Here is a 16,839-nt window from a genome sequence, read left to right as displayed (position 1 = left end):
ACCGTATTGATTATTATCAACTAGTTTACTTGTAAAGATTGGTATCGGACAGTGGTTCATTTTGGGTTGTTTTTAAACCCTGACCACTAGAGAGCAGTGTGTTGTACTCTGTAGTCTTCAGAGCTCACGTTCAACCTTTCCTTTACTCAGATTTACTCAATATATAGTCTTGCTTATAGTATCATAATATATCACAAGATATAAAATCGTGTGATACCTGCCAATACACAGCCCTAATATCAGCATCAAATTTCAATCTAATCTAATCCATTGGTCCGATATCATGTAAGCAATTAGCCGTATGACATAACTCTGTATTTTGGGAGAGGGACCCTAAACTCCTCCTCCTGGCCCTTAAGCCCCAACGTTGCATGTCCACTCACACAGCAACATCAAGCCAGCGCAGTTCTTCCGCCCACTCATTCAGAATGAGCGCAGCCTCCAGCTTCTCAGCAAGGCCACACATTCCAACCACACCACCCAAGCCTACCACTCATACATCCATACTCATCCCCGCGTCCTCCGCTCGGCCCGCAAACGGCTGGCATTACTAAAACCTTTCTGGGGGTCTGGCTTCACACGCAGGCCACCTCACTAGTCAGCACTAGCGAAATGATGATCTGTGAGGAGGCTGCAGAGAGGGGCGAGAACTCTGAGAACTTTGGACTGGAGTTCAGGCCTTTCTGATGTGGAAGTGGAGAGACGGGGTGGTGGAGGGTTGTGAAGACATCCTGTTGAAACGTGGACACGGTAAAGTCGATTTTTTTATAGGACGAGAGACTGGGTGGGGGGAGGGGCTTTGGGCATGTTCCTACTCCTAAAATGATCCTCTGTATCCTAAACCCTAACACTGCGTAATTAAGTTAGTATGAATTTAAGACAATTTAATACTATTTTTAAATCAAATTTTATTCATGAAAAATAGAAATGACAGAAATCATGTTCCACCTTTATGTACAGACAAAAAATTAAGAAACAGGCAAAAAATACTGTCAGAAAATAAAAGCACAAACACAGCCACGATCACGCCAACCTGAGGCAAGCATCCAGAACAAGCATAAAGATCCTCAATGTGATTACAATTCACATCAATACTGTAGCTGATTTACCTTTATTTACCTGTGCAATGGAAATAAGTTTATATTATTGTATTATTATGAAATTCTATCGTTGTAAAGGCCACTGTTGTGGCCGTTTGATTGAACCAACTACATCTAATCAATGGATCACGCATACATTTGTTGTTGTCCCACCTCGCAATTTAGGACTTAAAGTAACATCATGCAGCATTTTTACGTTAAAACAGCAGCTTCAAAATCATGCCTATGCTCCATCATCATCATCAACATCATCAACAGCTTCTGCTACTCCGGGCTTGGCACGCTGCTAACTGCACTATGTAACTTTGGTGAAATGGGCATGACAACGCTGGCAAGAACTGCGCAACACTGCGTCATAACTCGAACTCGAAATTCAATCAGGTGGTTTCTAATATTATGGCAGATTGTTGTACGGGGTTCCCAGAACTTGCTAACCTCACTGTAATCCCAGAACCATACGGTGAAACGAGCTGACGGCATCCGATTTCCGCGTTTGATGTGCGCCGTCCCGCGGGCTGCCTCGTTTCCGCGGCGCTAAATCTCCAATAAATCACTGATAAATCTCCATCTCCTGCACACTGCCTCAATCAATAATCAGTTAGGCTTTGTAAGCTGATATTAATGAGACAGAAACTGACCACAGAATATAATCATACACTGAAGACACTCGAGACGCTCGGCGATCCACTGTGCGAAACCCTCTCAAGTGCCTCGCTTTCTAAGAAGTAACGCCAGGCCATTAGAAGAATAGAGCTGAGCCAGTGCGCTGCTCCCTTTGCCTTTTTACTTTCTATTTTTTATCTGCTTTGGCAGGGTTTCTCCTGCTCCGTCTCTCTCAGGGCCCGCTCAGCGAGAGATGAGGGGAAAATCAGGGCAGAAGCCAATTGCTTTACATCCTTACAGCTTAGATCTTCCTATGGATTCTGTTCATTATTGGAGCTTCTGGGGAACGCTTCCTCTCCCTCTCTCAGCAAATCTAAAAAAGCCCAGCTGACAGCCACAGTTAGCGGGCATCTGAAGAAAGAACGGAGAGGGCTGGAACAGAGGGACGGCATATAGCAGCAAATTAGCAAGCCCTTAGAAATCGCAGATATCGTTAGATATTGGCTTTATTTAAGTAAGTGTTAATTATTCCTCACTGGCTGCTCATTAAAGGAAGGGGATCGGTTCGGTGGGAAACGCAGAACCTACGCTTTCATTCCAGCACCGCATTCGCGTCTGTAAGCAGCAGAGAAGATCATTTAGCGTGATTTGAACTTGATGAGAAGTTACAAAACTAGCTTTTTCATTTCCACCACTACTTGGCGTCTAAGCGGAACGAAAACAGACAGAAGTGAGGACTGAAAGCTGTTAATGCAGAACGTAAATAATCAAGCATAATTGAATTTTTGCATAATTACAGGGTTGAGATGTAAACAAAGTCATTCAGTGTGGGTTTGGGGTGAAATGCTCCGTTCCAGAGAAACGTACCCACATTTGTTTACTGATATGAGTGTGAAACTCTTCTATACGGAGCTCCTTTAATTACTCACTTATTTCCTTGTTTATGATTTTTCCTTTTTCTATGTGAATGCACCCCTGACCGTCTTTATTACCATTATTAATTTTACTATTATTTGTATCCAATAATAATAATCATCATGGTACATATGGTTATAAGGTTTCTTTATAAGGTAAGGTAGCTTACCTATAAGGTAGCTTTTGTTATCTGTGTTTACTAGTTAATTAAAAAAAAAAAAAAAAAAAAAAAAAAAAATATATATATATATATATATATATATATAAAAAATGTGTTCTGATTTGTTCACAGTAGGGACGGCCTGATCCAACCTAGTAGATCAGGATTAGGCCAATCCAGGCATATTTTAATGGATCGGGTATTGGCTATTTTAATCCGCATCTAGTTCTGATTCTTTGTTTTAACCACAGTGTTCAGAGCGCCATCTAGTGTCGTCAAGGCGCCGTTAACAGACATTATTGCCGAGCATGCTGCAGCAGTGCGGACATTCTCAAAAGGTAAATAAAGGAGTTGAGGTTCTGCAGTGTGGAGCTATTTTACAGTGGAACCTGAAAACAGACCATAATATCTTCAGAAAACTCACTGAAACGCTCTGTTTTACCAGCGGGAGAATCGGTGACCCGCTCCCTCAACTTTCTCTGTTTATAAACCAGCACTGAAGAACCCATTCAGAACCGAGTGGAGGCTAATGCTAATGCTAACACACACACATGCACTATAGCAGATTCACCCACTATAAACCAGTTATTACACACCAATAGACCAACAACCACAGATACCAGTCTAGAGTGTAGACCACTACACACACACACACACACAGGAAGTGATCAGACTGGTCAGGGAGGAGAGTCAGACTGGATTATAAGATATTAAACATTATAAAACAGTCTCTACTTTCAATATTAAATTTGATGAGGTGATGATAAGGTGGGGTGGCGATCCTGACCTGTCCAACATCCTGACCTTACTAACACTAACCTTGTCGGCAATCAAACCTTCACAGCAACTGTGCTCCAAAATCTTGTAGAAGCCTTCCTCCCTGGACAGTAGAGACAGTTACTCCAATAAAAGCAGGATACACTTTTTAATCCCCTTGATTTCAGAAGACACAATAAATGAGCAGGTGTCCAATAACTTTTGTCCATATGGTGTTTATTAAACGCATCAGTGGAATCCCCCTTTAAAGTGTGTGATCCCAGCAAAATTCCTCCAAAATCAGTAACAATTCTCCAAACATCACCATCACTGACTAAGATTCATGCCCGTTATCTACAGCTCACACTTCTGAGCCGGCCTGAGACAGCGCTTTACAGAGCAGCCGGCCTGTAACGCTGCCCACACCGAGCGACGCTGTTTGGTAACTAAAGCAGAAACAGCACAAAGTGACTCATCATCACTTTCCTGGCGCTGACGTTCCTCCCGAAGTGTAAGCGTACACCTCTGCGGAGGTAACCTTGCTAGCCACGGTGGCGGCGGTGGAGCCCGTTCCTCCGCATTTAACCCATCTGTGGTAGTGAACACACTCCAGCGCCCAGGGAGCAGAGAGGGTAAAGGGCCTTGCTCAAGGGCCCAACAGAGCCCGGGAATTGAACCCACAACCCTGTTATCGATAGCCCGGCGCTCTAACCGCTGAGCCACCACTGCCCCTATTCTGTGAACATGCACTGAGGTACTGTACTGCTGCAACTGCTGGAAATAACAGTTTTTTAATATACATCAAATCAGCTTAGGCTACACCAACATTACATGCGTATAAATGTGTGCAGGACTAAGGTACGGCCTTTGGATCCTGGCTGCTCAGCAGCTTCACTAATCAGCCATAAGATTAGTAATAGTAATGGAGTTGATTAATGCAAATTACCAAATTTTAAATAATAAATAAAATGTTCACTTTTTTGACATAATCTGAATCTGACAGGTGTTTTTTACATTCATGATGAACGGACCAATAGAAATGCTCCAAACTGACCTGGAATGACCCTGACTTGCACCGAAAGTTAAGAAGGTTTTCCCCTCCTCCTGTAAAGTTGCCACTTTGGAGATACAAGATTTTAATGCATGACAGCGACGAAGAGGTCTACTACCTTTGACTGGGCCTCACTCAATCAACTCCTCTCTATTGAACACTGTGAGCAACACAGGCTTTTCCAACAGACATCCAGCAGACACCGGCCTCCGGCCTCCAGCCTCCGCCACGATCATGGCAGAGGCCGGAGGCCGGTGTCTGCTGGATGTCTGTTGGAAAAGCCTGTGTTGCAAAAAAAAGTACAAGTAACAACCCCCCCCCCCCCCCCCCCCAAAAAAAAAACATGACCCCCCACCTGCTCTATTTTAAGGTTAGTTCAAGCCTTTTTTAAAGCGGCGCACACACACACACACACCTGCATATTATTGGAAATCATTTCACACTCCGCAGACAAAATGGGAGCCAAACAGCGTGTCTTTAATCATAACCTGCTTTGCTGCAATTTCCTTTAATTTTCCTTTTTCTGCAAAACACAAACACACAGTTTCCCCGCTCCCCAAAAACACACCGCGCTTCTATTTTTATGAACAATTGTCAGCAGGCAGAGAAGCTTCAGCTGTGGTGAAAAGATGGACGCGACGTCCTCGTGCAAGAAATGCACTTCGCGCCCGTCTGCGGTCCATTCTGCATGACTTAGCAGAGACCTGACATTTAAAGCAGGCTGAACATACATGTGCACAGGCTCAACGTAACGCCTGGGTACACATGTACTGTATGTGTGTGTGTGTGTGTGTGGGTAGGGGGGGGGTGCGTCTGCTGACCAAGCATTTAAGGGGGCTATTTTATGTGTTAGTATGAATGAAATCACATGTCAGCTTTACAGTTTAAAGGGCAATTTCACATATTTTTCTAAATTCCTGCTTAGGATTTATTGCTAATTCCTTACATTACGCACATCACACAGCTTAAAGTGCCAATGTTTTGCATTTAATTTGCATAATCAAAGTTATTGCTTTTATGTGCTTGTATATTTTAGTAGTATAAAGCAATTACATCATTTATTGTGTTACAATGATCACATCACACACTATAATGGAAAAAAAATCACCAAAATTTCAAAACCCCTCAATAAATAAAGTTTTTTTTTACTGTATTTATTTCTAAATGATTGCTGGTATTTTGGTAGACTATTGTAATGTAGTTACATAATTAATTATAGACAAAACCACCAAAAATCTAAACCTTCGCAATATATAAATGTAGGATTTTTGCTGGATTTTGTCTTGTTGGGATATTACTGGTATTTTTTAGTATTATATAGTATTCCTTATATTGCAATGAGCTCATCACACATTAAAAAGGGCAAATCCATCAAAATTCAATATTTCTGTTTCCTTCTTTGTCGAGTTACAATAAGCACATCTTACACTGTAAAGGGCAAATCCACTGAAATTTCTAAAATTCAGCATGATTAAATGGTGGAGCTGTAAATAAAGCCAGTCATTAGAGTGGGATTGCTGTGAAAGGCTGTATTCTGAAAAGGCTGATCATGGTAGAGTCGTTCACAGTGTTGGTGAATGAAAACAGACGTCTGAAGAGTTTAAGGCCTCTTCAACATCTCCCCTAGCGATGCCCCTTTAACATCTCCCAGCCAAATATTTCATGAATGAATGCTAAAAATGAGTTTTTAGCCTTTAAAATATGTAAATGCACTCATGGCAGATGAATAAATGCAGGGCATGAAAGGTATAATCAGTGAATTAATTATTTAATTGAACAATTTGCCAATATTTTACCATTATTATCATCAATATTACATACAAAGCTCACGATGGACACTGGGGGTCTTGGAGAGTAAGTGGCCAAAGTGGCTATATCGGTGTTGTATCGGTTACCACCAATTATTTTAGTGTTTTCAGTTCATATCGATCATATCACACACTGTAATGGAACAAAAATTCACCAAAAATTCAAAACCCCTCAATAAATAAACTCTTTTTTTAAACTGTATTTCTTTCTAAATGATTGCTGGTATTTTGGTAGACTATTTAAATGCAGTTACATAATTAATTATAGACAAAACCACCAAATATCTAAAGCGTCGCAATATATAAATGTAGGATTATTATATACTATTATATATGTAACAAGACTTTATTTTAAGTGCTCCTCCAGCACAAATACAAAGGGTCAAAAAGGTCAAGAGGGCAGCCTCATGAAACGATGCACAAAATGAATCCTCCAGTCCCTCCACATTCATAAAACACAGCAACAACACTGGAGTCTCACGATCCCACCCCTCGTAACGCTGAGCAACAAGTCTGTGCCGTCGAGAGGTAACTTCACACCACCTGACGTCAAGCGACACCCCGGTACACCTAAAAGCCATCTCCGAAAGCTCCCCTTCAGCAGGACTCCGGCAATCAAAGCCATTTATTTTTCAATATGCGCCGCTCCATTCGCCGCGCTGATTGAAGCAGGCTGCATAACACCCCCCGCTGAGGGAAAACTTCAGATGAATCTGATTTCAGCTGAGCGCCATCTATTCCGACGCCGCGCCAGCAGCCCTTCAAAAATCAGTGCCGCGCTTCATTATTCGGCTGCTGGTAGCTATACAGGCAGAGCCCCGCAACGTGACATTTCAGGGCTTTTAAAATGACAATGGCGAGGATGGAGGAAGGGGGGGGTGTGTAGACTGAGGGTGGTGGGGGGATAATGTGCCATAGAGACAGTGTGGGACACGGATGCCCTGTGACGTTTTTCGATTTCTGATTTAAGTGAAAGATAAAAATAAACAGCGCCACGTGGCGACGTCCCGCTACGAGAGCGGTAACAAAGCCCGTCAGTACAGTGCATACATCAACTCAACGCTGTTATTAGTTGAATGTCAGCTGTCAAATATAACACAGGAACAGGCTGCGAAATAACCACATTAGAAAAGCGTCGAGCTCTGTGGTGCTGAAAACCTTTTAGAATCAATTTTAACTCTGCTCTGGGTGAGGTTACATTTTCTCGAGGGCTACACCAGAATCAGACGTCAACTAAGTGCCTGAAGGTGTAGACGATCATGATTTTATCAATGAAGGCGTGCTTTGGTTCCAATCATCTGATTATAGACACTGGGCCAAATATTGAGCTAAAAACCTTTTAAAATCAATTTTAAATGATGTTTCATTTTCCTCAAGGCTACGTCTGAACCATGGATGTCAAGCAAATGCCTTAAGGTGTAGAGGACCCATATTTTACCAGTGAAGCTGTGCTTTGGTTCTAATCATTTGATCTAGACACTGAGCCCATATAGAGCTAAAACCTCAAATTAATTTGAACTCTGCAACGAGCGACGTTTAATCTTCTCAAAGGTTACACCGGAATCATGGAAGTCAACCAAGTGCCTGAGGATGCGGACAAAAAACCTTTTAAAATCAATTTTAACTCAAAACTTCAATTTTAAGTGAGGCTCCAAGGCTACACCTCATCCATCGAACTCAACCATGTGCCTGAAGGTGTATCCCACTGTTAATTATCAACAAAGCTGTGCTTTGGTTCCGGTCACTTGATTTAGACACTGATCACCTACACTGCTAAAAATCTTTTAGAATTCATTTTAACTTTTACACTGAGAGAGATTTTCTCTCATTTTCTCAAAGGCTACATCAGAACAATAAAAGCCAACCAAGTGACTGAAGGTGTAGACTATCATTATTTTATAGATGAAGGTGTGCTTTGACCTTGTGGCTTTGGACAGTGAGCACATACACTGCTGAAAATCTTTTAGAATTAATTTTAACTTTGAGAGAGGTTTCATTTTCTTAAAAGCTCCAACTGAACCATAAAAGTCAACCAAGTGCCTGAAGGTGTTGAGTAGCATTGTTTAAGAAATTAAGATTTTTATTAGGTCATCTGACTGCTAAGGTACATCGCCAAAAAAACGTTTTAAAATCAATTTTAACTCTGCACTAACTGATGTTTTATTTTCTCAAGGGCTACACCGGAACCACAGAAGTCAACCAAGCCTGTCTGAAAGTGTGGACTAGCATTATTTTATTGATTAAGGCGTGCTTCGGTTCTAATCATTCGATTTGAACAGTGAGCGCACACTGCTGAGAACCTTTTAAATATTGTAATTTTAACTCTGCATTACAGAAACTAAATTTAGTTTAATTTTCTCAAATGCTACACCTGAACCTCAACCGAGCATCTGAAGGTGTAGCCTATTTTTTATTTTTATTTTTTTTATCAATGGGGCTGTGCTTTGGTTCTGTTCATTTGATTTTAACAATGAGCGCACATAGAGCTGAAACCCTTTTTAAATCAATTTTAACTCTGCACTGAGCGATATTTAGTTTCTTCAAAAGCCTCACCTGAAACATAAAACTTAAACAAGTGCCTGAAGGTGTAGATAACTGTTTTATTTTATTTTTTTAATCAAAGAAGCTGCGCTACGGTTCTGGTCATCTGAAAGCTGAAAAACACAGCGGAAAAGCTTTTAAAATCCATTTTATTGGACTAAGTAATGTTTCATTTTCTCAAAGGCTACACCTGACCAGTAGAAGTCAACCAAGTGCCTCAAGGTGTCGAGTACTTTTCATATATCAATACAGCCTGTGCTTTGGTTCCGGTCATTTAATTTGAATAATGAGCAGATATGGAGCTGAAATCCAGTTTTAAGCCAATTTTAACTCCATTAAGTAAGGGTGTGTTTTCTCACATGCTCACAAGTCAACAAAGTACCTGAAGCTTTAAACTACCTTTATTGTATCGATGAGGTTCTAGTCAACCGATTTGGACAATGAGCACAAAAACATCTTTTAAAATGAATTTTAACCCTATAAAATTAAGCTTCGCAAGCGCAAGGATTCATGGTATGTTCAATTCCCACAATTTCGAGTAATACCTCCTCAATTAAGAGGACAGACCGACAGGGGGAACAGAGCTACTGCGCTCCCGTTCGAAAGCAGATGCAGGGGAAGATCCGTTTCAATCAAGGACACAGTTCATCCCTAAGCCCTTGAATAAATGTCTGCATCGGTATAGACGCCACCAGCCGAACAGAGCAGCTGCTCGCTCTCAGCCACGGAAACAGCAAGCCATCCCCGCTTCCCAGGTCCGCGTACGGGTGGGCAAAGCCTAGAAACAGCTAACTTTTTATTTTCCTTTTTAAGGCCACGCTGTAATTAACAGGAGGTTGTTAATAAAATAGCTATAACAACTAGCAGAGACCGTAGGCTTGAGCACACCTGTCAACATCACTTGGAGCAAATCAATGGGTGCAGATGGTGAGGAAGGCAAGGAAGGCAGCATGATGCAAAGAAGGCAAAGAAGACGAAGAAGGGAACGTACCGTCTTTGAGTCTAATTCGTGGTGTGGTTGAGCTAAGACTTTATCTACACTGGCGGCATCTGCGAACGTAACGAAGCCAAACCCTCTGGAAAGGAAAAAAAAAGACAGAAAGAAGAAAAGCACAGATCAGAAACCCAACAACAACAACATCAACAACAACATGACATCATTCACACTCACACACTCACTCACACACACACACCACACCACACCACACCACCCAAGGCTGCACCAGGTGCCTTTCCCTCTGAGGGCTCTATCTGCCCTGGCTCTGATGTGTCCAAGAAGGAGGATGGGGCGCGCTGGACAGCCCGGCGTTGCAGCACAGCACAGTCCCGGGTCAATGTCAAACTGCATTAGGGCAGCAGCTCTGGACGGCCGGCTCCTCCTGCTAATCTATCTGACAGTGCAACCCAAGGCAGGGCACTTTAAATATAGACGGCGACGGCAGCGGCAGCAGCGGCGGTGGCGGCTCCTGAGCCTGGCCAGACCCTGGTGGAGCCAAAAGCTGAGCGGGAAGAACAGGACATAAGGGGGGGGGTGGGTACTTTTACCTGGAGCGTTTCGTCGTGGGATCCCTCATCACCATACATTCTCTTATTTCTCCAAATTTGCTAAAATAGTCTCTAAGGCTGTCTGTGGACGAGAAAAAACAGAGAGGGAGGGGGTCAGTGCTGTCAGTGCTGTCAGTGCTCCACGAGCAGCCCTCCATACATGCAGGGGTCGAATAGAGGACTCCAAATGATTGCAAATCAGCACTGAACATTTGCCACACACACACATATATATATATATATATATATACACACACACACTTGCTCTGTATCTCTCACACACACAGACAAGACACAAGCATGCTCCACCAACAGAAACTACCAAAGCAGGTTTAGGTTTTAGACAAACTGAGAAACAGGCTTACCTGGTGAGGTTTGCCAGCTGAGGCCACCGATGAACATTTTGCTGGAAGGGCACAAACAACAACAACAACAACAACAACAACAAGAAGAGCAGAAAGTGAGTGCAGATGCATAATCAGCCATTTTGGCGTGCAAGTACTTACAAAAGAGGACAGAAGCGAAAGAGACGAGATGGAAGAGAAGGTAAACACGTGTTTTCACCCTTTTATGGGGATAAAAAAATGGAAATGGACCGGAGCTGCATGCTGGTGAAGGAGAGTGAAGGAGAGGAGGGAGGGGAGGGGAGGGGAGGAGGAGGAGGGGGGGGGTACTGAAACGAGGCCACGCAAACAAAGCTGGCGCTCCAGTGCACTGGATCCGGAAGGACGACACGAAAAAGGGCTCCAACACTTCATCAGTCCAGCGTGAAAACAACAGCGAGGCGAGGCGAGACTCCGAGGGAAGCGGAGAGATGATGAGGGGGGGGATTGGGAGAGAGGGGGGGGGGGGGAGAGAGAACACCAGCAGGCAAGTCCCGTCCCACCACCAAGTCCGGTCAGCTTACCCCGGGTCATGCTGCGTATCGTTGGGGCTTCCAGACGTGGCTTGGCTCCCGTCTCCATCCATAGCTAATGGAAGTATAGGCAGGGACCGAGAGCGCCACACACACTCTCTCTCTCTCTCTCTCTCTCCCACTCACACACACACTCACACACACACTCACACACTCACTCAAACGCTGCGCTCGCGCACCCGCAAACAGAGACGGACCGAGAACGAAAAAAAAAAAGAGAGAGAGAGAGAGAAAGATAGGGAGAGAGAGGGAGGGATAGTATAAGAGAGGGAGAGAGAGAGAGAGAGAGCCAGTAGACGGAAGGCAGCGCAGCGGAGCCCCTGCGAGCAGAGAGCAGCAACTGAGCCGGGAATGCAGGCGTCACACGTGGGATCAGCTCAGCCCGCGGGGGGCGGGGACGCGGAGCCTCGCTCAACCAATCCGATTGACGTCACGGCCGAGGAGCCGCCCCCCTTTGAGCGGGCAAACCACGCCCCCTGCCGGCGAAGGAGGAGCGCGCGCGCGTGGTGGTGTTCCTTCGCCGTCGTGTTAGCTAGCCTGTTAGCATCGGCGAGCGGAGGAGGACGGAGTCCGAGGAGAGCTCCTTCAGTTTTAATGTTTTAACAAAACTCTTATTATAGAGTGCTTGAATACAAGCAGACTAAACCCGTCATAAACTCAAGGGGTCCTAATCTGCCAGGAAATGTCAGATAATCTAGCTATCTAACAATTCTGAGGGAAAAATGTGATCGCCTGGTGTAAAGTCAACGAGGGAGTCAAGTTTAAGACTAATGTCGTGGTATAAGTGGCCTTAAAATAGTGCTAATCGAATTAAAATGACTTAAAAGTAGTAAAAATAGTCTATAAACTGTAATTGCAGGTTCAGATAGTCAAAATCTAGCGCTACCTTCACCACCTCAGGTACAGGTGGCCTTAAAATGCTGTAAATTGAATGAAATGGTCACTCAAGTAGAAGTAATTTGTCTTAAAGCTAGTCTAAACTCACTTTGAACAAGTGACTGAAGTAGAAATTGTCCTAAAATAGTCGTCAGCGGCTCAAATATGGGTTGAAATGGTCCAAACCCCTCCTCAAATGTTAGTGTAGTGGCAGCAGTCTACAGTGGTCTACAAGTCTTCAGGTCTCTCATATACAAGCTCAAACAGTGTAAATCCATCCTCAATGCCTTAGTTAGATCAAATACTGATTCAAGTAGATTTAAGAAGACTTTAAAAAGACTATCTCCAATCTGTTCTCAGGTAGAAGTGGCCTTAAATGTTGACTCAAGGGAAATCATTCTTAAATAGTCTTCAGTGACTCAAGTACGAGTTGAAATAGTCCAAACCTGCCCTCAACGTTCGAGTAAACATAGCCTTGAAATGTTGCTTGTATTAAATAGTGACTAATGTAGAAGTGAAAGCAGTCTAAAATGGTCTTCAGGTTTCTCAGATAGTCTAAACCAACTCTCAGTCCGTTTTTAACTAGAAGTAGCCTTGATATTTTGTTACTTGAATGAAATCTCTAAGATTTAAGTAGATGTGAAAGGAGTATAAAACCACCCTAAAGACCTTCAGTGACTCATGTTCAAGTACAGAACCATCTAAAACCCTAAAGTCTTCAATAGTTTTTTAAGGAGAAGTGGCCTTAAATGTTGGTAATGAAATGAAATAGTGACTCAAGTGAAAATAGTAGTCTAAAGTAGTCTAAAATCATTCTCAAATAGTTTTCAGTGGCTCAAGTACTAGTTGAAATAGTCCGAACCCATCCTCAGCTTTCAAGTTAATCTTGAAATGTTAGTGTAGTGGCTCAAGTAGAAGAGACCGCAGTCTAAAATGGTCTACAACAGTCGTCGGGTTTTTCATATACAAGCTCAAATAGTGTAAATCCATCCTCAATGCCTTGAAATGTTGTTGCTTAGATGAAAGTTGATTAAAGTAGATTTTAAAAGACTATAAAAACCTAAAGTGGTCTTCAGTGACTCATGTTCAAGTACAGAACCATCTAAAACCCTAAAGTCTTCAATAGTTTGTTAAGGAGAAGTGGCCTTAAATGTTGGTAATGAAATGAAATAGTGACTCAAGTGAAAATAGTAGTCTAAAATCATTCTCAAATAGTTTTCAGTGGCTCAAGTACTAGTTGAAATAGTCCGAACCCATCCTCAGCTTTCAAGTTAATCTTGAAATGTTAGTGTAGTGGCTCAAGTAGAAGAGACCGCAGTCTAAAATGGTCTACAACAGTCGTCGGGTTTTTCATATACAAGCTCAAATAGTGTAAATCCATCCTCAATGCCTTGAAATGTTGTTGCTTAGATGAAAGTTGATTAAAGTAGATTTTAAAAGACTATAAAAACCTAAAGTGGTCTTCAGTGACTCATGTTCAAGTACAGAACCATCTAAAACCCTAAAGTCTGGAGAAGTGGCCTTAAATGTTGGCAATGAACTGAAATAGTGACTCGAGTGAAAATGACAGTCGTCTAAAATCATTCTCCAATAGTTTTCAGTGGCTCAAGTACGAGTTGAAATAGTCCAAACCCACCCTCAGCTTTCAAGTAAAGGTAGCCTTGAAATGTTACTTGAATTAGAAAGTAGAAAATAGTCTAAAATGGTCTAAAACTGTCATCAATGGCTCTTGTAGAAGTTCAAATAGTCTAAACTCAACCTCTGTCCGTTCTCAAGTAAAAGTAAAAGTAAGGAGGGCTTCTTGTGTTAGCCTTGTTAGCATCGGTGGGTGGAGAAGGACGAAATCTGAGGTGAGCTTGTTTAATTTAGATGGAATAAAAACACAAAAATATCTTAAAGTGAAGGAGTGCTCAAGTACAAACGACTTAAAGTCAAAAAATGAGAAATAGTCAAATATTTCTGAAGTAAAAATTTCATTTCTTATTTGAAAATGGTCTAAAATCCTCCAGAAAAGAATTTCTGAATGATTTTGGTCTAAAACCATCCATCAGTCTCATCTCAGGTTGAAATAGTTTTCAATTAATGTTGCTTAAATAATATTAATTTAATCAGACGTAAATAATCCTCTATAGTATTCAGTAAGGCATACATGAAAATGCCTCAGTAACAAGTAGAAGTGATTCTAGCACACTAGAAACACCCTTGCAAAACCATGTAAAATACAACAAACCATCAAATGGATGGTTATATAATAAACTTAATAACAAATTAAGTAAAAGTAATATAAGAAAAGAATTAGTTACGGCAGTGAAAGAAATGAGAGTAGTCAGAAGACTAGAAAGTGCAGAGAAACCGAGCTTAAGTGAAAGTATGTGTTAAAAGCATGCTCAGGTAAAAGTGGAAGTACAGGGCCAAAAATATACTAGAGTGAAAGTAAAGCTAAATATTGACATTGAAAGATTTAAACAAAAAGTGAATGGTGTGGTCATAAATCAGAGATTTTCTTTGTTCGGTGGAGTGTGATTGGGGTTGCGGTGATTAATCGTCGATACTACTCTCTCAAAGACAAAGAAGCAAATGCGTGAGCAGTTTCGAATGACAGTGAAACTAATTCAGTATTGTGTTTTAAGAAAAGCAAAAAATGTATATCTCCACACACTGGCAAAAGAAAATCGTCTGGCCTTTGATATTTCTAACGATTTGAAGGTCTTAATTAAAAATGTGAGGAGTGAATAGTACTGAGTGAAAGTCCAACTGTCAGTGACAAAGTCAATTACTCAAGTATTTTCAGCAAAATAAAGCCTTGATTTTAAAAGGAGCTTACAAACTGCTGTAGAACCTCTTAGTACATCCAGTGTGTATCAGTATAGGCCAGTGGTCTCCAGCTCTGCTCCTTGAGAGATACCTTCCAACAGACTTCTGACCCAACCTTATCCACCCCACCTGATCCAACTAATTAGCAATTACTGCCATGGGTGAAAGAGACATTGTTAGATTGGGGTTGGAGTGGAAACCTGCTGGGAGGTAGCTGTCCTAGAGGAAAGTTGGAGATCAGTGGTGTAGGGAGTGAAGTTTGTTAGGCTATAATGTTCAATTTTTGGAATATTTCTGCTCTAAAATATAATATTAAAGCTCCAAAGTCAAAGGTGTGAGCGACAGTAAAGAGAAAAGGAGTTACTACCTACTTCTAGACATCTTATACAAAGATCTTACCAATGTAGAAAGTTTATAGACATATCATTTATAGATGATGTCACATTTACTGGTATTTGATAGAGCTGCTCCATTGTCCGAATGAGTCAATTGGAAGAAAAAGCGATATATCATTAACTTATTATTACATGACAGTTACTATTAACTGAGCAGTTGATCCCAACAATTGCTCCTAGTTAAACTGTTAGGAAAAACTGAATTTCTCCCAGTCACCCCTGCATAAGTCTGTTCAGCAGCTGGGGGGGATGCAGGCCTAGTTTTCCATTACATCTGAGCGCAAGTGAGAGCTCATTTAAAGCAGGATGCTCAGTGGATTTTAAGTCATGCTACAGCGATTGCTGTTTATTTTCTCACCGCAGTTGCAGAGACGAGTGCGAGGGGGAGGATGAGGCTTGCCAGAGCAAGAAAGCGAGAGCGAGAGAAATGGTGCGCATTCAAAATATACCTCCTTGGCAACTCACTGCATCGCATCCTTGACTAATGTAAGTATCATTTAATGTACACTCAAAGAAGACAACCAGCAAATCAACCAATAGCACTTCGACACATAAACAGAACATGCCAAAGATCAGGCCTCAAAATAATGAAAAGTTCCCTTCCACTTTATCAGCCACAAACCATGGGGCTCTTTCAATTCCTTAAACCCCTGAGCCGAAGCTAAACCTTGACACTTTGTTAATACTTTCACTCTTCCTCTTGTTCTACGTCTGGGGCTTAGAGTGTTGCAAACAATCCAAATTGAGCTGTTTGGTCTAAAAATGTCACTTGCTGCATTCATTGACCTCGACTGACATGTTTGAGGGAGGTTAATCTGCGCACCCCAGCGCAGAAAGGCCAAGAGCGTCAGGTGTCAGTTTTCAGCTCGTAATCCTACTTACAAATATTCAAAATCCAATCGTTTCTACCCAGCGGCTCTTTCAGCAGTCACAATGTTTAAAGTGATTATTCACCAAAAAATCATCATGGCCTGTTTCTCCTCTTACCTCAAATGCAGCTAAGATAGGTTTGGCATCCAGAGTTTGGTTTTTTAGTTTTACACTGGAGCAACAAGGCCAGTTTTAGTGAACCAAATGTGGTTCTAATAGGCCATTTTTGGCACATTATAAATAACATTGATTATTTGCTTACATTGACGAGGTGGGTATACATATAAGACGGGGTGTGTATGGGCATGTAGGTTAGGACAATTCTAAGGGCCTGTGATGGACAGAGGCCCTCAAAAATGTAATTGAGTGTGGCTGTTAGAGTTGTTGGATCTTTTCATGAGGCCCAAAATCCTTGGCAGGGCCCCTGTTAGGCAGCAAGTGAACAGTCAGTTCTTAAAGTTGATGTGTTGGAAGCAAGAAAAATGGACA

The 16,839-nt window shown here is 42.0% G+C and overlaps 1 protein-coding gene across 6 annotated transcripts in view; it reads right to left on the bottom strand.

Moving 5' to 3' along the window:
* The window catches only part of msi2a (musashi RNA-binding protein 2a), a 316,548-nt gene extending 304,831 nt beyond the window's left edge, over window positions 1-11,717 (bottom strand). For all 6 annotated transcript variants that reach the window (XM_072658303.1, XM_072658304.1, XM_072658309.1 and 3 more), the window contains exons 1-4: window positions 11,387-11,717; window positions 10,845-10,885; window positions 10,480-10,561; window positions 9,926-10,010 (exon numbers count right to left, since the gene is read on the bottom strand). In XM_072658303.1, the coding sequence (XP_072514404.1) occupies window positions 9,926-10,010; window positions 10,480-10,561; window positions 10,845-10,885; window positions 11,387-11,448 (270 nt within the window). In that variant the 5' untranslated portion in view covers window positions 11,449-11,717. The remainder of the gene's footprint in view (window positions 1-9,925; window positions 10,011-10,479; window positions 10,562-10,844; window positions 10,886-11,386) is intronic.
* Between the last annotated feature and the right edge of the window lie 5,122 nt (window positions 11,718-16,839).

The sequence above is a fragment of the Salminus brasiliensis genome, chromosome 16 (genome assembly GCF_030463535.1).
Source record: "Salminus brasiliensis chromosome 16, fSalBra1.hap2, whole genome shotgun sequence".
NCBI lineage: Eukaryota > Metazoa > Chordata > Actinopteri > Characiformes > Bryconidae > Salminus > Salminus brasiliensis.
This window is presented reverse-complemented; position numbering and strand designations above follow the sequence as displayed.